General features: G+C 34.3%; 1 protein-coding gene across 18 annotated transcripts in view; it reads right to left on the bottom strand.

The window, feature by feature from the left end:
• Nucleotides 1-20,662, bottom strand: part of EIF4G3 (eukaryotic translation initiation factor 4 gamma 3) — a 319,467-nt gene that overhangs the window by 141,307 nt on the left and 157,498 nt on the right. For 9 of the 18 annotated variants that reach the window (XM_031464263.2, XM_064493960.1, XM_064493956.1 and 6 more), the window contains 3 exons: nt 10,112-10,207; nt 8,653-8,766; nt 5,075-5,107 (listed from right to left, as the gene is read on the bottom strand). In XM_031464263.2, the coding sequence (XP_031320123.2) occupies nt 5,075-5,107; nt 8,653-8,766; nt 10,112-10,141 (177 nt within the window). In that variant the 5' untranslated portion in view covers nt 10,142-10,207. The remainder of the gene's footprint in view (nt 1-5,074; nt 5,108-8,652; nt 8,767-10,111; nt 10,208-20,662) is intronic. The other 9 variants (XM_064493971.1, XM_064493963.1, XM_064493966.1 and 6 more) reach the window with 3 other exon arrangements.

Below are 20,662 nucleotides of genomic sequence, written 5' to 3'. Positions count from 1 at the left end.
ACAGATACAAAAGATTTTCATCATCACAGAAAGTTCTGTTAGAAAGTGCTACCTTAGAGGATTATGTCAGATGGAAGAAAGAAAACTCTAAGGATTCTGTCAGGAATAAGAAGGTGTTCTGTCAGATTATAATGTAGAGTCTTGGAAATGAGCATCCTTATAGAACACTTCAATCATAGGTAAAAATAGCTTGGGAAAAGGGGAAAGGTAGGCTGTCTCACTACTAAAGGAAACTGACACTTATCAAGGGCTTATTATGTGTCAGGCACTGTGACAGGCAGGTACTTTTAATCCTCACAATACCCTTAGGAGATAGATACAGTTATTTTAACACCTCAGTAGTACATTTGTGAGCATGTTTTATCCATTTTGCAGATAAGAAAGCTGAAGTCCAAGGTTAGTTCGTAGTAAAAGTAACACAATTTCAGTTATGCCAACTCCCAACCTGTATTTTCTTCACTGTCTCTGCTACAACTCTAAACTCCTTGTGAGTAAGGCACCAGAAAAAACGGCCCATCACTGACACACATCAATCTCTGAAAATCTAAGAGTTCTGGTGATAAGACTGCATAAATGCTTGATTTGACTTCCTAGTAATATTCATTAAACTCTTAATATGCCAGGCGTGGCCCCAAAGCCTTCATTTATTTCACTTTTCAAATCAAACAAAATGCCTAGGACCAATACAAATATTTCTCTACCAAGGACTAGGACTTCAAATGGAACAGCACAACTGTGGGTTCAGAAATCTTTAAAGGTCATAATGGTACGGACCAGGGGTGGGTGGGGGGGGGGTGGATCAGCATAAGCCAGCTGTTTCCTTTTTTAAAATCTTTTTGCAAAAAGAACCAAACTACAAGAGTAAAACATGCATAGTTTCGATGCCTGCCACTAGGTAACATACTCCTTGATGCCAAACACTGTTAAGTTTTATGAAGCTTATTATTTGTTTATACTAAATCCAACTGCGTTTAACACTATGTGAACTAAAAGCATGTATCAACATACTGCAGAATGTTTTTGTTCCACGAACACTTTTAAATACAAATTCCCTGGTCTTTCTCATAATGCAAAGGCTACTCAGGCACAGTACATAACCAACACTTGTGATTTCTTGTGAAATTCAAAGTAAAATAAAGACAGGAACATAAGTAACTTTAAACCACAACTACACAAATTTGGATGGCCAAAGACATGAAATTAATAACACAAGCCAGATCTACATTATACACCAGGTGACTTGTTTTAATTCTGGGTGTACATTCTGTTCTTTCAGTTTCTAATTACTTTGGGATTTTCAAACATCAGAGTAAAAATAGCTCACATATTCTAAAGCCAAGAGTATCTGCATGTAGAGTAACTTAGGACTACTTCTTTTACCTCTGAAGAAAACTGTGTACTAAGCTAAAGCTCTCTTCAGGTTATAAAATGCAAAAAGAATAGAACATTCTTACTAAACTAAAGAATCCCTGCAAAAGCCAAAAATTATTGGTACCAGGAAGATGATGTGGTGACATAATCCTAATTAGAACACGGTATCCCTGACTAGAGGGACTCAAAAAAGAGCCTTGGCTGGCCATACATTAAGATATTATAAATAAAAGTTGTTCTAAGAAATAAACACACCCTATAGCAGTTTCTCGGTTCTATTAAATGAAAAATGTTTACTATCTAAAGTCTTGTTATTTGTTTAATTCAGATAACTTCATTTGACAAAGAAGAAAAAATACATAGGTTCTAGATTACTAAACTGAATAACAGTGCTTTCTTCTCACAAGCAATTACCTTCAAATAGCTTGCCTAAAATAGCAGTTAATTTTTTTCCTTGAGATGTTGACAGAACCAATTGTTACTCAGCATTCACAAAAAGGTACATTAAATATATAAAGATATATAAATATACTATTGGACTTTACCAACAACAATCACAGGAAACATCACCCAGCATCAGATTATTTTGTAAGAAAAAATAAGAGCAAATAATGAAAGGATATATGATTGGAAAGGTAGCCACTGGTGAACAATGTAATAAAGGAGAAATGAGAAATCTATTCACTAATTCTAACTATTCAAGACTAATTCTAACCCTTGAGTTAATTCTTTCTGGCCAAAGCAAACAGCCATAGATGAAAAAACCTTTTGTACATTCAATTCAACTTTGAGTCCTAAGCACAAGAAACCAAAATATCCCAGGACATAGATGTTTCCCTTTAAAAAATGTATTGTCTGTGTACCACTCAATGTCTGTTTTCAATTGTATTACTTCCATAATGCGAGTCTCTATGTCCTGTTTTGTATTATAAGCATCTCCTTTTCCTTGAATCTCTCAGGGTTTAGGTCTCTACCTGGCTTTAGATTTGAGGACATTTATTAAATACAGACTTCAGCCAGTGATTCTCAAATGGGAAACAGTATCATCTCCATAGAGGGAAATGCATTAAGATGTTTTTATTTTGTTTTGTTTTTTTTAATTGTCCCTGGGGGAATTCTACTAGCCCAAAGGTTGCTGAAGAAACTGCAATATACAAGGCAGTTTTTCGTAACTGGCTATTCCATCCAAATGCCAATACCTATTCCGCAGTGAAACAAGCCAAACTGACCCCTACATCCATGGATACAAAACTGCAAACTTTTCCTAACAATTTACTCGTTGTCACACCATAACACTGGTTCAGTTACTTGCTCAGCAGAGCCACTTCAACCACACTCCTTCCCTCCTCTGTTTCTCCAAGGTAGCTACTGCTGAAACCTGAGCCAATGTTATGTATTTCCTTACTCACTTAATTCTGTGAGGTATAGTGGGAAAAAAAAATGTAATAGTATTTAGAAAGGAAGAATAACAGAATAAAAGCAGCCAGCTACCTAAAGCTTTTATATCCCAAAGCAATGCTCTGGATTTATGTGGCACCCCAAGAACCCATCTTTAAGAACTAGTGTGGGAAAGTGTTTTTCTTGCTAATGAATAAATAATAAATATATACACATACATAGTTCTACTTTTTTAATGCTTGAAACATGTCATAATTTTGCAAGCATTCTACAAATCAATGAAGGACTCATCTGCCAATACTTTGAGTTGTATTACATGTGAAAAATGATTTCAGGACAGAAATTAACTTTCTCTCACAAAGATTCCTCAAAGTTTTCCTTGGTTGTTGGGATTAAATAAAGATAAAATGTATTACAAGCCTTCAGGCTCAGAAGAAAGTTTTAGAAAATAAATTTTCCCAAAGCTGATAATTATTAAGGCTTAAATAGAATATCCTTGTTGGAGGACCACAGCTACTGAACCTAAATAATGGAAACACTTTGCCTTATTATATCAAGGAGCTCAGAAACCTTTTTTTTTAATCAATAGTTTCTTTTTACTCTGCTTCTTAAACAGAGATCATCCAGATTTCTCTGTCAGGAGTATCTGGCTTGATCCCTGACTAAAATGTAAACCTGGCCTCGATGGCCCTAGACATGTTAAAAGCATTTATAATCAATCTTTTTACTTAAGGGATTTATCTATTTTTAAATTATTAGTAATCTTACCCCCTAGATTCTTAGTATATGACAAAACACTCTACTAATCACTTTATTTGTATTATCTCGTTTATTCTTCACATCAGTCCTGAGATGGTATTAATATCGTCCCTATTTTACAGATGAGGAAACTGAGGCTGAGAGCAGTAAATAATTTACCCAAGAATATTCAGTTCATAAGGAAGAGTTAAACCTAGATCCAGCAGACACCAAAGTCCAAGCTCTTAAAGTACTTTAACAATCCTATCTCTAGATACTAAAAAAGTACTCCTGAGTTTTATTTCTTTATCAAATCCAAAGAACTGCCATCTACTTCACACAATCACCTCTGAGTTCTCCTGAAAAGTGTCTTTAACATCTTAGAATTTGCTTGGCTTTTATATCACCTAAACTGGAAAGACTGTCTTTTGAGAAATAGTCTCATATTAAATCACTGCTAGAAAATGAAAGTCTTCAATTAAACAATATCCATTTACTCAGTAATAAGAATTCTAAATATGACACCACAGGTAAAAATATTGGTAACATTTCTCTCACTTTATCAAACTATACTATGTAGCACAACTATATTAAAAATAGCTACCACGTATTGGTTACTTATTTTATGTCAGATGATGTAAGCATATTATCTCTAATGTAAAGGGTATTTATCCCAACTTTACATATGACGAACCTGAGGCTCAGAAAAAGAACTACTTGATTCAGTCGGTTACAGAGTAGAGCTGGTAATATGAACCCAGATCTGTCAGATTCTAAAGCCTAGGCTCTTTCTACTATAGAATGAGAAAATGTTTCAGAACAATGCATTAAAAAGCTATGCGGGGGGGGGGGGGGGGGACGGAGGGACGGGGACCCTGTAAGTCTTTTTTCTTTCTCCCAAACTATGCCCTCTGTATATTCCTATTAAATAAACTAGTATTCGCATATACATTTTTGAAATTTTACTTCATATAATGCTTCATTTAAAAGAACCAATAGGCTAAAAATACTAAAATTAAGTAAGGTATCTATTTTCTATGTATCCTAAGAATAAAGATAATTCTATGCAGCAAATGAATGTATATTATTGTGAATCAATTTGTTATTAGGTCTAAGTTAGTAACTGAGATTAAATGGTTTTAGAAATACTAACACAATTTTATACACATCAATACAAGTTACATCAGAATGTTAACAGAAAACCCTTAGAATGTTGCCTGTTCCATTTAGTTAAATTTAAATTTAATATAGATATCCACAAAATCTATGACAGCTAAATATATCCAAAGTTTTTTAAGGTTCTCTAAATTCAGAGCAATTATTTTTCAGAAAGTAAAAAAACTAAATTATTTTTAAATTGTGTCATAAACAGAAGCAAAACTGGTTTGTTAATAACAAAATGCTACGAAATTAGTGAAAGACAAGAAGAACTACATTACAACAGACTGAAGCTACTCTTGGAGAGAGTAGAGTGGTTCCATGGAATGGCAGCATTCTAAGAGCCAGCAGCTACTAAAGCCCCCACCTATTAGTTAAGGGTAATAGCGAAGGGGCAAGGGTACAGTACCTGATGATGGGCAGGTCGAGGCCCCGCTGCAAACTGAGAAAAGGAGGGAAAACAAACACAAAAGGAAAGGCACAAAGAGTCAGAAACACCACAACAAAAACCAAAATGTCACACAATATGCCAAAAGGAAAAAAACAAACAAACAAAAAAAACCCACAAGAAAAAAAAAAAAAAAAAAAACACAAACAGTCAAAGCTTTGCTGCAGGACAGTGACAGACAGGTACTAAGATTCAACAGGTTAACACCTCTACCCAAAATAGTTTGCCATCTATCAGCTGGGAGAGAAACAGCTAAGCTGTTAGGCACATAAGGGTGCTTCTCTGATAGGAATTTTTTTAACCCTAAAATAAAGCAAAAGAAAGTTTGAAACACTAAGTGGTTATATTAAGACAAACATGAAAAGTCAAGTATGCTTATGCAACTGATATAGCTGAAGGGAATGAGAAATACTTTTACATTACAAGAAACAGCTTGGAGGTAATTAAAATGTTCAATAGTAAAATAAAGAATGTAAATGGACTGATTTCAAATTTACTTAAGTTTAAAGGGTAAACACATGAAATGGAAGTTTCAGTATCTTCCTTTATTCCTTAGAGTTAAAGACTAAAATTTAATTTACATATTATAAACATATAAATAGATGTTTATAATGTATAAATATATATTTAAGTATAGAAATAATTATGTATATATGTTTAAATGCAATTAACTAGAAAAGCTTAATATCAGGCATATCAAAGCAAATAGTAATAAAGAATATCACTCTCTAATATGATTAATCAAAGTGGTACTATTACAGACTTAAGAAGAAAAAAAGAGTAGAAGTCAAAACCTCAATACTATTTAAACACAACAGCACAACACTGTACACATGTACCTAGTGCTATCTAATATCAAGAATAACAGCAAAGGAAAACATAACTCCTTAGCTAAATCATAAAGCACTTGAAATCAGATAGTACATATTCCAACTCTGAATTTCCCTAACTTAGAATGGAAGAAAAAGCTTTTTCACCCATAAAATTTTAAATACAAAACCTCTAACATCAAATAATTCTTCATCAGGGCAAAATTGGGCTTCCAAAAGTGACTTTCTAAAAAAAACAGAGAAAACTATTTGGGCATGTAATGTCATATACTGGCTACCTACACATTAACTACTGAAATGTTAACCGCCCTCTTTAACAGTGAAAAGAAAATATTTAGTAAGTAGTTTTGAATGCAAACCATACATGGCTTTTATTTAAAATATTTAAGGAGCTAAAATATAAATCTTCCTTCAGTTGTTTTATTTCCCACAGAGCATTCCTTCTGTTAGCTCATTACTATGGGAGAAGTAGACTGAAGATTACTAAGAAACAATCCCTTATACTCAGAATTTAAGTTATGTGCAATAGTATATGTAAGAATTTGGAATTACTTCCTCAATTGCCATTATTCAATATAAAACATTTTCCAAAAATTGTAGTGATGTACAGGTCACAACGTAGGATACGACTGAAGACAGCTCTATCAAAAATTTACCTTAGAAGCTAAAATATCACCTCTTGTTCAAGGAATGAAAAGTGCCTTAACACATTTGTTGAAGTTATTCAGCATAAATTAACGAGCTCTTGATGACGTATATGATTAGGGTACGTTAGTCAGCCATTATATTTGCTAATAACCACTGTAAAATAGCTTTCCAGAATGATGATAATGGCAGCTATAGTTCTTGCAGAACATTTTCTCTTCAAAGAAACTGAAGTCTTATATTTTCAGTTTTCCAATTATGAAAGGAAGATATATCATACCTCTACTACTGACACCAAGTTTCAAGAATAGGCAATATCACCCAGGTGGTATTAAAGTAGGGGGTGGAAGTGAGATGTTTCTTCATGCACTTTTGAAGGAAATGGGAGAGAAGGGCCAGGTTAAAAAATTCACCTGAGTACAGCAGTACCTGTCTTATCACTGTTCCACAGAAAGGCCCCATTTCTAAGGCTCTGAAATAAAAGCTGAAACTTTATAGATTTGGAATGTTGCAATCAAAAGAGAACTTTCTGTGAGCAAGAGGAATACCTTATAAAATTATACACATATTTTTTTTAAAAAACACAAGTTAGTGGGAAAGTACCCTAGTCTATTTTGCACTAGTCACCATTGGCTATTGAGTTTTTCATTTGGAACAATAGTCTTAATCCTATGGGTAACTGTAAGCAACAGAACAAACTGTAGTCGCTGCTGGCTCCTATTAAAAACAGAAACTTTTCTTTTTTCATTTTTTTTTTTCAGGAGGGGTCTTTAAGATGGTGAGGACTGTAGATATTAAGGAAAGCAGCCTTCTGTGAACTCAAATCTGATGTTTAATGCCACCCACCCACCCACTCACTCACTCTTCCATGCACAGTTGGTAACTGAGCATGGCCAACGTACATTGATGTAACTTTGGCACCTGGCACCACAAAATATAAAAATAACCCATGGTTACAGGTTACTGCAAATGCCAAACTGTCCCCCTCTCACAATTAAGCATTCAATAGCTTCACCATTTTGGAGGCCATTAAAAAATAAACTATGGTTTAAAGATTTCCAATACAACCAGAAAAATGGAACAGGCAGTAGTTTATCAACATTTTCTTACTTTTAAACAAGACTTCCAACAATATAAATTTAACTAAGACCTAAGTATCATGTAGAAATACAGGCACAAAGGTCACCTGAAGCAGGGAGGGGGGGCCATTTGAAGTCAGTTGGATTGCAAAGGCAGCTGTCCAGGGAAGAACAGAAAAGCCTAAACTGTGCAATTGCCAATGGCCCATTAATGCAGAAATAGAATGGAGTAAGCTTTAGCTGCTCTACAAAGCCATGGGAAGGTCCTTTCCTTAGTGCAACAGCTTACCTCTCCTCACCAGTTGGGACAGCTGAGCTGTGGGATGGATGAGACTAGACTATGGCAACTTGGGATGTAAAAAGAAAATGCAATCCTGCTGAATTCTATATCCCAGCTTCACCCTCCCAGCACCAACACAAATGAAATAAAGAAAATTGGACCCAAAACAACAAGCAAGAGTAGTATGGGGTCTGCTAGTCTTGCACTTGTTTTGGGGTATGTAATGGAATGTTATGTGTGTGGTTTTTAGCAATGGGGGTGGTAATGGTCACTAGCAGAGCAGATGGCAAAAACTGCATAGAGGACAGTATCTGAAGAGTTTATGACCACAGAAAAATGGCTGACAATCATAGGCAGTTTCCCCCTTGATATTCAATTATAAAATGGAAAGAGGGAAAAAGAAACCTTGAAATTTGTTTTAAAAATCAAATTTATCTGAAAGGGATATTCCTCTTCAAGTTTAAAATAAAGAAAAATCTAAACCAAAAATTACTCCTGTCTAATTCCCAGTAATAGAGAAGACCCACCCAATTTGTTATTCTTTTCCCCACTATGCCTGGCAGAAACTGCCATGCTAGGTTAGACTTTCAGAGAGGAAGCAATCAATGCATTTCTGTTCATCAGCCAATAAATGGATGTGGTCAAAAATAATGAGTGCCAGAGGCACCACTGCCTGCAAGAAGTACAGTTTGTTATATTGCTTACAATGCAGTATTTTATCCAGCCTCTTCCAGCCAAGGACCTGTAAACGGGAGTCTGTTCCAAAACCTTCCTCCTCTTCCAGTTGTCTGTGCAATGTATTGGCACTGTTCTGCTGGGCTGTCAAAAAAACTGGTTTAGAGATGCAGCTCTTCAGTCAGGTTTCGAGCCAGTTCTAACCATGTAAATTTCTTTTTTTCTTCCAATAATTATAAAAGAGGGAGAAGTAAAGAGGGCCATGGAATTCTTTGCAATAAGAGTTTACCATAATGTTCCATGTTTTACCAGGGCCTGGCTAAATTAATTTGGCGAAATCTCAGGCCCACTCCAAGTAGTCAAGGGTCCGCATTCCCGAGCACTCTCAGAACAAAACTTACATCAGACATCTTGTTGACCATTTCAACAACAACAATAACAATGACAAAAACAGACAAGCAAACAGGCAACTAGGACCAAAGTCCCACCTCTTTAGAATGGTTCCTCCACCCCCTAGGGAGAACCAGGATCTAAGAACAGGTATTGGAGAAGAGGGCAATAGGGAAAAGGAAGATAGAAGAGGATAACAGTGAACTCTATGATCTCCTAGTTCTTTGAGAAATTGTCATACATATCAAAATTTCTGAATTCATGCATAAAACCAAATGAATAGGAGCTAGTGCAATGAAATATTCCTGTACTACAGGCCAAAAGCAGAGGTAGAGAACCAAAAGATCCCTGTATTCTGAGGAAAACACAGAGCTGAGATACATGGAGGAGCGTGACATACAATGTGAGATATTACAGAAGCACCTTCTAGCAAAAACTAATCATGCAGGGCAGGAAACAACCTTCGAAGGAATGAACAGCTGAAGCTACTGCACACTTTTGTGAAACAGAAGGAAGAACTCTGAGTAAATTCTCAGTCTTTGCAATGCTTATTGCAATCCACTTAAAGGATGAGCAAAGAGGATGATAGCATTTACACTTGTACGACAATGTATTTACCATCTGAAGAAATAAATACACCACTGGTACATGTCATGCATATGCCCACACTGTCAAATGTTTAGAACTGATCTAACAGCACCAATTCAGAAGTCTTACCTCCCAAACCAATAGAATTTCAAAATCCAATTAATGAAATTTAATTTACTTTCAAGATCATGCTTTACACTCCTGAATTTTGAACGGTACAATTAAGAAATTAAGATCTGAAATGAACTTGAATGCAACCAGAACTTAAATGCCACAGAAAAGTAAAAGATAAAAAGTTCCATTTCTTCTTTTTATTAATTTAAATTATTCCTACAGGAAAGGCCTGAAAATGCAATGCTATCCAATAATAATAATAACAGTAATTTTTTAAAAATTGTCTTTGTAAAGAATTTCCAAAATCAAGTAAAAATATTAGCCAAAAGAACCTAAGCTACTACAAACACAAACTTAGATGGAGAATATTATCTAGACCAAGCTTCTGCTTACTTACCGGAGAACGGGTTTGAGGTTGAGAATTCATTGTCTGAGGAGCTTGAGGGTATACCAACGTGGTTGGACCTGCATTCTGTCCAGAGGGATAAGGGGTCTGTCAAAGAATGGCATAATAATATCATAATTTGAATAAATCTAGCATGGTAACTCAAATTCAAAGTGTTAAAAAATGTAGGAAAGTGTTTATTAGTGTGGTTTTACAGCTTTACTTTTAAAAACTTATCTTCATCATAATATCCAGCAATTCAGAATCAGTGCATTTATTAGAGGTTATCTTAAATCTCTTAATGAGAAGAAATTTCATCATGCTACTCAGAATAGCAAGCAATTTAAAATTTATGAATAGTTTATTTCTGGCATTTTCCATTTATCATTTTTGGAATGTGGTTGACCATAGTTAATTGAAACCTTGAAAAGTGAACCTAAAGATAAGACTACTGTACTTTATTCTCAACATTCAGTTGGTGGTGTGTTGAAGCATAAGCTTCTGGCTATCTAGATAAATACAGCACTGAGATACCACTTGTGAAAACACAGAGAAATGTTATCTCTTTCAACACTTCAAAAAGTTAGGTGAAAACTTTGTCCTTTCATAGCTAGTGTATGACAGAAAGGAAGAGCAATTAATTTTTTTCACTGAATATACTGAAAATGTGCATGATAGCTATATTTAATCTTATTCAAAATTTTCACTAAAGTCTTCAACACTGGAGACTGTAAGTCTACACACTTATAATTGATTGCAAAAGAAGTATGTGAAATAACATTTGGGCACAAGTTCTATCACTCAGTAATGCCACCCTTACTGTCCACACATATAGCTGGTCCTGTCAGTACTGAGACTCTCACTGCTCTCAAAATTATTATGAATAAAACAAAGAATTTACTTTCCTTTAGCCTGGAATTACTCCTTTAAACACAAAAATTAATCAAGTATTCCTTCTTATATTTAAATTGTATTTGTGCCAAGAGCTGATTCTACTCCGTACACAAGCCATTTCACTTGAATGCAAATCATAGTATCTGATGACTGCCATACATGGAAGTGAGTTGTCTTTCACAATGTATGTGATTGTGCCATTAGGAATATATTAATAGGTGCATTGATAAAAGAATTTTGCCAATAGCTCACTCAGCTTTATCTCAGAAAGTTTTTCCATTCTTTGTGGCTGGTTTTTAAAATTTCATAGAAATGATATGGCATATCTGCTGTGACTGCAGGGAGTAAAACTGAAAGATGTCTCTATGCTTTTCATCTCTTCTCTGAATTTAATGACATGATAATTACAAGTTTATTAATTAAGTTATTCTGGAAAAACTTTAATATACTATTATGCTTTATTGAAAACTACTGCAAAAGTTTGGGAACATTCTATGAACATGTTTCACAACACCAAATGCATAGAGAACTAGGGTTAAAGCAATCAAGTATCACGTTGACAGTCGTCATAGATTTTGTACTTTCCGTTTTCAAATATCTTCTAAATTATCACAAAGATTTACTTCTTCAAGGATATATACATGAATACTTTATATTTACACAGCAATCTAGTTCACTGTACAAGTTTAGAAGAAGTATAGACTTATATTCTCATTTTTATCATTATTTTCATGTTTCAACAAACACTCTTAAGTCACTGACCCTTTCTTATCACCTGGAGGTAACAACAAGGATTAGCAAATGGTACTATAACTGACAATCTGTTAACAGAATGTCAGTGAAAACAAGGCAATCAAATTACACTTTGTGCTGCATACATAACCTTTAAGTCCATTATAACTATGTGTAAAACTGATTTGGACAATTAAAGAGAAAAATCTAAGGGTGAATTCCATTACAACCAACAACACACTAACAGCATCTTAGGTCCAGATATGGATGGTTTTCAAAATAAACATGTGAAAAAATTGATAAAGATTTTCAATTTTCAAAATACAATACAATGGACTTAAGCCATCAAAAATAATTATAGCATTTATATAGCTCTTACTATGTTTCAGACACCATTCTAAACACTTCACATATAACACAGAGATGAAAGATTATTTCTCCTGTTCCAAAACAATCTGTTCTCCTTAAGTAAATAAAGTCATAAAGGCTAAATTCAATATTGTGGAAGTGTGAACATGCATACACAAACCTGCCTGAAAAATTAAGTTGCCAGAGCCTTTCAAAGAGCTATTAGGTAATACTTAGCAAATTCTAAATAAATTTATTCTTTTACTCCAAAATTCCATTTCAAGAAATTTACCCTAAAGATAAATTCACAATGGCAAAAAAAAAAAAAGGACTTGCTATTTTCATTTATAAGAGAGAGATTAAAGTATGAAATATACAAACAGAGAATGTAGTATAATCTTAAAAAATGAGATAAATCTACATAGACGGCCATGGAAAATACCTATAATATTAAGTGACAAAAGCAAAGCAGAATTAGTTAAGTATAAAAGAACCCTATTTGTGTGGGGTTTTTGGATATACGCACGAGTATACTCAGAAAGTAAAGATGTCTGGGGAAGACATAGCAAACTTAACATTGCTACTTCAAAGACATGGGAACTGAAAGGGGGGGTATAGGATACAACTTGGAGGTCTTATTTTATACACTTCTGTATTACAGGCACACTCCATGTTATTGCCCCTCATTTTACTGCACTTCACAGGTATTGAGATTTTTACAAATTGAAGGTTTGTGGGAACCCTGCATCAAACGTGTCTATCAATCCCATTTTCCCAACAGAATTTGATCATTTCATGTCTGTGTGTCATATTTTGGTAATTCTCACAATATTTTAAACTCTTTGTTATTATTATTATATTTGCTATAGTGACCCATGATCAGTGATCTTTGGTGTTACTACTGTAATTGTTTTGAGGTGTCACTAACTGCGCCCTTATAAGTTGGCAACTTAATCCATAAATGTTGTTTGTGTTCTCACTATTCCATTGACCTGCTGTTTCCTGTCTCTCTCCCTCTCCTCAGGCCTCCCTATTCCGAGACACAACAATACTGAAATTAGGCCCAATAACCCTGCAGTGTGGACAAAACTATTACTCAAAAAGATACATCAGCCCCAATGTTCATAGCAGCACTATTTACAACATTCAAGACATAAAAGCAACCTAAATGTCCATCGACAGGTGAATGGACAAAGAAGATGTAGTGTGTACATACATGTATACATATATACAATAGAATATTACTTTACCATAAAAAAGAATAAAGTAATTGCCCCCAGCAACATGGATAGACTTAGAGATCATCATATTAAATGAAGTAAGTCAAACACAAATATCATGTGATATCTCTCACATGTGGTATCATTAAAAAAATGACAAAAATGAACTTATTTACAAACCAGAAATAGACTCACAGACATAGAAAACAAACTATGGTTACCAAACAGGAAAGGGGTAGGGAGAAGGGATAAATTAGGAGTTTGGGATTAACATATACACACTACTACATATAAAACAGATGAACAAGGACCAATGTATAGCAAAAGGAAACTATATTAAGTATCTTGCAATAATCTATAATGGAAAAGAATCTGAAAGAGAATATACACATGTATATGTACAACTGAATCACTTTTCTGTACACCCAAAACTAACACAGCATTATAAATCAACAATACTTCAATTAAAAAATAAATTTAATTTAATTAAAAAAACCCCTGCAGTGGCCCCCAAGTGTTCAAGTGAACAGAAGAGTCTCATGTCTCTCACTTTAAATCAAAAACTAAAAATGATTAAGCTCAGTGAGGAAGGCACGTCGAAAGCCAAGACAGGCCAAAACCTAGGCCTCTTGTGCCAAACAGTTAGCCAAGTTGTGAATACAAAGGAAAAGTCAGTTCTTGGGAAATGAATATGGAAGTGAATCAGTGGACACACAAATGATAAGAAAACAAAGCAGCCTTATTACTGATAAGGAGAAAGCTTCAGCGGTCTGGCTAGAAGATCAAACGAGCCACAACATTCCTTTAAGTCAAAATCTAACCCAGAACAAGGCCCTAACTCTCTTCAATTCTATGAGGACTGAGAGAGGTGAGGAAGCTGAAGAAGAAAAGTTTGAAGCTAGCAGAGGCTGGTTCATGAGGCTTTAGAAAGAAGCCATCACCATAACATACAAGTGCAAGGTGAAGCTGCAAGTACTGATGCGGAAGAATCCAGGACATCTAGCTAAGGTAATGAATAAAGGTGGCCATACCAAACTACAGACTTTTTCAATATTCTATTGGAAGAAGATGCCATCTAGGACTTTCATAGCTAGAGAGAAGTCAGTCCCTGGTTTCAAAGGACAAGTTGACTCTCTGTTAGGGGCTAATGCATCTGGTGACTTTAAGTTGAAGTCTGTACTTGCTTACCATTCCGAAACTCCAAGGACCCTTAAGAATTCTCCTAAATCTACTCTGCCTGTGTCCTATAAATGAAACAGCAAAGCCTGGATGACAGCACATCTGTTGACAACATGGTTTATTGAATATTTTAAGCTCACTGTTGAGACCTACTGTTCAGAAAAAAAGATTCCTTTTAAAACATTACTGCTCGCTGACAGTGAACCTGATCATTGCTCACCCAAGATCCCTGATGGAGATGTACAACGAGATTAATGATGTTTGCATGCCTGCTAACACAGCATCCATTCTGCAGCCCATGGATCGAGTCATGTCGACTTTTAAGTCTTATTATTTAACAAATATGTTTCGTAAGACTATTAGCTGCCATAGATTGTGACTCCTCTGATGGATCCGGGCAAAGTAAATGGACAACCTTCTGGAAAGGATTCACCACTCTAGATGCCATGAAGAACATTTGTGATTCATGGGATGAGACCACCACAGTAACATTAACAGGAGTTTGGAAGAAGTTGATTCCAGCCCTTGTGCATGATTTTGAGGGGTTCAGAACTTTAGCGAGGAGTCAACTGCAGATGTGGTAGAAACAAGAGAACTAGAATTATAAGTGGAGCCTGAAGGTATGACTGAATTGCTGCAATCTCGTGATAAAACTCCAACAGATGAGGAGTTGCTTCTTATGGATGAGCAAACAAAGTGGCTTCTTGAGATGGAATCTATTCCTGGTGAAGATCTGTGAAGACTGTGAAATGACAATAAAAGATTAGAATATTACATAAACTTAGTTGATAAAGCAGCGGCAGAGTTTGAGAGGATCGATTCTGATTTGGAAAGAAATTCTACTGTGGGTAAAACGCTATCAAATAGCGTTCCATGCTACAGAGAAGTTGTTCATGAAAGGAAAAGTCAATTGATGAGACAAACTTCAACGCTGTCTTATTTTAAAAGACTGCCAGAGCCATCCCAGCCTTCAGCAACCACCACCCTGATCAGCCAGCAAACATCAACAACGAGGCAAGATACTCCACCAACTAAAAAAGTACAACTCGCTGAAGGCTCAGATGATGGTTAGCATTTTTAGCAATATAGTACAGTCGACCCTTGAACAACAGGGTTTTGAACTGTGTGAATCCAATTATACATGGAATACTACAGCACTTCATGATGTATGTCAGTTAAATCATTATGCTATACACTTTACTGATACAGTGCTGTCAATTACATCTCAATAAAACTGAGGGGAAATAAATAAATACTACATTACTACATAATCTGTGGTTGGCTGAATCCGTAGATGTGAAACCAAGGATAAAACCGCCAACTATGGGACTTGAACATCCATGGATTTCAGTATCTGTGGTGTGTCCTGGAACCAATAACCTGTATTGTTCAAGGGTCAATTGTATTTTTTGATTAAGGTATGTACATTTATTTTTTAGACATAATGTAACTGCAAACTTAATAGACTACAGTATGATGTAAACATAACTTTTATATGCACTAGAAAACCAAAGAATTTGTGTGACCTCCATCACTGCAATATTTGCTTTATTGTAGTGGTCTGAACCTAAACCCTCAATATCTCTGAGTATATATGCCTATGTCTGTTTTTTCTTTTTCATGTATCAAAAGAATTGATTACTTTTATAATAAAAACATACTGAAGATAACCTCTGTCCTACAGCTAGCTTCCCCTTCATGTGACAGAAAAAAGCAAAGCAAACCACAAAATCCAGTAGGTCTGTATTTTGCAAAGTTCTAAATATTTTTGGGAAACAACTGAAATGTCTTCTGATAAATCACAATGAAAACTAAATCAACAATACTTATGGAAGTATAACACAAAGAAGACACTATGCTGTGGGCTAATTACATAAATGAGGCCAAGGATAAATAGTTACCGGTTTTTTAACCTTCAAGAAAATTTTAATTTAATCAATAAAGAGATAGATACAGATTATACTCAGCCATAGAGTATAATCCTTCATAGTCTTTGAAAAAGATACAGAAGAGCATTTAATCATATGGAAAAGAAAGGTATTGAGAGAGAATGTTGAAATAAGCACATGTATATACAGAACATACTGGTAGCATTTCAAATCATTAAGGAAATACCAAAATCACTTAATAAATTGTGGGAATGATTAAATAATCAACCAAGAGGAAAGGTGGAGATATATATATCATCAACTCACAGTACCAAACAAATTGATTCAAATTGATTAAAAATATTGTAAAAGGTGGAGATATATATATATATATATATATATATATATATATATCATCAACTCACAGTACCAAACAAATTGATTCAAATTGATTAAAAATATTGTAATGTAAAACATGAAACTGTAAAGGTATTAGAGGCAAATCTATTTCTATCATCTTAGAGCTGGAAATGCTTTTTAAAATCTGAATAAAAAGATGAACTAAAGATACACCAATTATTTTTTAAATAAACCATAAGTTTATAAAAGTTGTCAATTTCATTTCAGAATTTTTCTTTATAACTATACTCTCTCTATATATGTATGTATATATCTGTGTTCATTCTTATTAACTAGCTACTACAGGATATAAATAGTGAGAAACTCTTCTATCAAATAAATGTTTGACAAGTAAATCTGGCCAGAGAAGTAAAGACAATACATTAAAGTCTAGACCAGCACTTTGACCATGCTGGCATCCACAATGCTTCCAAGCACTTTCAACCCCTTAAGAACTGTCTTCCTGAGTGTTCTACAATCAGTGTAAATACACATTTCTGTGATGATATAAATATAAATATAGTATATATTTAGTACCTATTAACCACATGGAGCTATTGAATGATTGAAATGTAACTAGCCCAACTGAAAAAATCAACGTTTAATTTTATTTAAATAAATTTATTAAGTAAAAAAAATTTATTGTGGTAGAAAACACATAACATAAAATTTACCATCTTAACGATTTTCAAAGGTACAGTAATGTTAACTATATGCATAGTGTGCAAAAGATATCTAGAACATTTTCATCTTGTAAAACAAACTCTACAACCAGATTCAATTTAAATTGTACTTATATGCATTTTAATCACTTAGAATTTAAGTTTAAATAGCAAGATATGGCTAGATGCTACTATATTATATAGCACAGATGTAGAAAACTGTTAATTCCAAAGTTTTACTCTTCTCATCTTATATCATTACAAATGTAACTCTAACTTTACAGAAGTACATTAACATCTAACAAACAAGACTACAAGATAAAACACTGGAGAGAGAGAGACATATCACTGAACTGTACATGTAGTCTTAAGCACATTAGAGCTGTCCCCTGCTATCCACAGGAGATTGCTTCCTAGATGCCCGCAGATACCAAAATCCACAGATGCCCAAGTCTCTCATATAAAATTGTTTAGTATAGTGGACTCTCCATATCTGCAGGTTCAGTATTTGCCAACGCAGAGGGCCAACTGTACTTGTGTTCTTCAGCTAAATAATGACTAAAGCTTTATTGAGACTGATTCTGAAAATGTGGACCAGAGCCCCAAGCACCCCTGATACTTTATCAGGTCTAGGAGATAAAATATTCTCACAATATTGATGCTAAGATAATGTCATTAGGTTGAAGTTTGCACTAGTGATAGAAAAACAAGATGGGTAAAACTACTGGTGCCTTAGAAAAAAAAAAAAATCAAAGCAATGGTAGGCCTTGTATTCCTCACTCCCACACTCATCTAAAGAAAGAAAAAAAAAAGCCAGTACCGAAGAATGTCATTTATGTGACAGTAAAAATTATTAAATTTTATTGAGATAATTATAGATTCACATGGAGTTTAAAAAATAATACAAAGAATCTCCATATGCTCTTAATCTAGTTTCCCCAAATGGTACTATCTTATATAACTAGAGTTCAATATTAAACCTAGAAAATTGACATTGATATGATCCATCAACCTTCTTCAGCTTTACCAGTTTTACATACACACATTTTTGTGTATGTTTAGTTTAGTAAGGTAGCAGGATACAAGATTAACTTACAGAAATCTGTTGCATTTCTTTACACTAACAATCAAATATCAGAAAAAGAAAGTAAAAAAAAAAAAAATTCCTGTTAAAATTGCATCAAAAAATAAATAAATAAAATACTTAGGAATAAACCTGACCAAGGAGGTGAAAAGATTTATATGCTGAGAACTATAAAACACTGACAAAGGAAACTGAAGATCATTTAAAGAAATAAAAAGTTATCCCATGCTCTTAGATTTGAAGTACTAATATTGTTAAAATGGCCATACCACTCAAAGAAATATTCAGATTTAATGCAATCCTTATCAAAGTACACATGACATTTTTCACAGAACAACATATAACCCTAAAATTTATATGGAATCACGAAAGACCCAGAATTGCCAAATCAATACTGAGGAAAAAGAACAAAGCTGGAGGTATAACCCTCCCATACTCCATACAATTCTAGAAAGCTACAGTAATCAAAATAGCATGGTACTGGCACAGTGACAGATATTTGGATCAATGGAACAGAATAGAGAGCCCAGAAATAAACCCACACACCTATGGTCAATTAACCTTCAACAAAGGAAGAAAGGCTATAAAATGGAGAAAAGATAGTCTCTTCAGCAAGTGGTACTGGGATAGCTGGACAGCCACATGTAAATCAACAAAGTTGTAACACTCCCTCACACCATACACAAAAATAAACTCAAAATGGCTTAAAGACCTAAACATAAAACAGGACACCATAAATTTCCTAGAAAAGAACATAGGCAAAACATTCTCTGTCATAAACTGTAGCAATTTTTTCCCCGAATAAGCTGCACAGCAAAGGAAACCATAAACAAAATGAAAAGACAACTTACAGAATGTGAAAAATTATTTGCAAACAATGCAACTGATGATAAGGGCTTAATTTCCAGAATACACAAAGAGATCATACAACTCAATAATAATAATAAAAAAAATCCAGTCAAAAAATGGGCAGAAGACCTAAATAGACATTTCTCCAAAAAAGACATACAGATGGCCAATAGGCACATGAAAAGATGCTCAGTATCACTAATTATCAGAGAAATGCAAATCAAAACTACAGTGAGGTATCACTTCATACTGGTCAGAATGACCACCATTAAAAAGTCCACAAATGATAAATGCTGGAGAGAGTTGTGGAGAAAAGGGAACTCTCCCTACACTGTTGGTGGGAATGTAATCTGGCGCACTATGGAAAACAGAATGGAGAGTCCTTAAAAAACTAAAAATAAAGTCACCATATGATCCGGCAATCCCACTGCTGGGCATTTATTTAGAGAAAACTCCAATTCTAAAAGATACATGAACCCAAATGTTCATAACAGTACTATTTACAAAAGCCAAGACATGGAGGCAATCTAAATCTCCACAGACAGATGAATGGATAAAGAAGAGGTGGTGTATATATATATATACACAATGCAACACTACTCAGCCATAAAAAGAATGAAGTAATGCCATTTGCAGCAACATGGATGAACCTAGAGGTTATCATACTAAGTGAAGTAAGTCAAATAAAGACAAATATCATATGATACTACCTATATGTAAAATCAAACAAATGATACAAACGAACTTATTTACAAACCAGAAATAGACTCACAAACATAAAAAACAAATTATGGTTACCAAAGGGGGAGAAGGGTAGGAGGGATAAATTACGAGTTTGGGATTAGCAGATACAAACTACTATGTATAAACAACAAGATAACTATATTCAATATCTTATAATAACAAATAATGAAAAAGAATATGAAACATATATATGTATAACTGAATCACTATGCTATACACTAGAAACTAACACAACATTATAAATCAACTATACTTCAATTAAAATAAAATCAATAATACCCCACACTAACAAAATAAAGAAAAAAAACACACACATGATCATTTGAACTGATGCAAAACAAACAAACAAACAAAACTTATGGTAAACTTCAGCACCCTTTCATGATAAAAAAATTCAACAACAAAGTAGGAATAGATGGAAACTACTCCAGTATAATAAAGGCTATATATGAAAAGCTCACATCTAAAATCATCCTCATTGGTGAAAGACTGAAAGCTTTTCCTCTAAAATCAGGAATAAGATAAAGATTCCTGCCTTCACAACTATTTAACACAGTAATGAAAATCCTACTGAAGCAATTAGA

This window comes from Camelus dromedarius, chromosome 14 (genome assembly GCF_036321535.1).
Source record: "Camelus dromedarius isolate mCamDro1 chromosome 14, mCamDro1.pat, whole genome shotgun sequence".
NCBI classification, from domain to species: Eukaryota; Metazoa; Chordata; class Mammalia; order Artiodactyla; family Camelidae; genus Camelus; species Camelus dromedarius.
The sequence above is the reverse complement of the archived record's forward strand: the minus strand, read 5'-3'. Positions and strand labels throughout refer to the sequence as shown.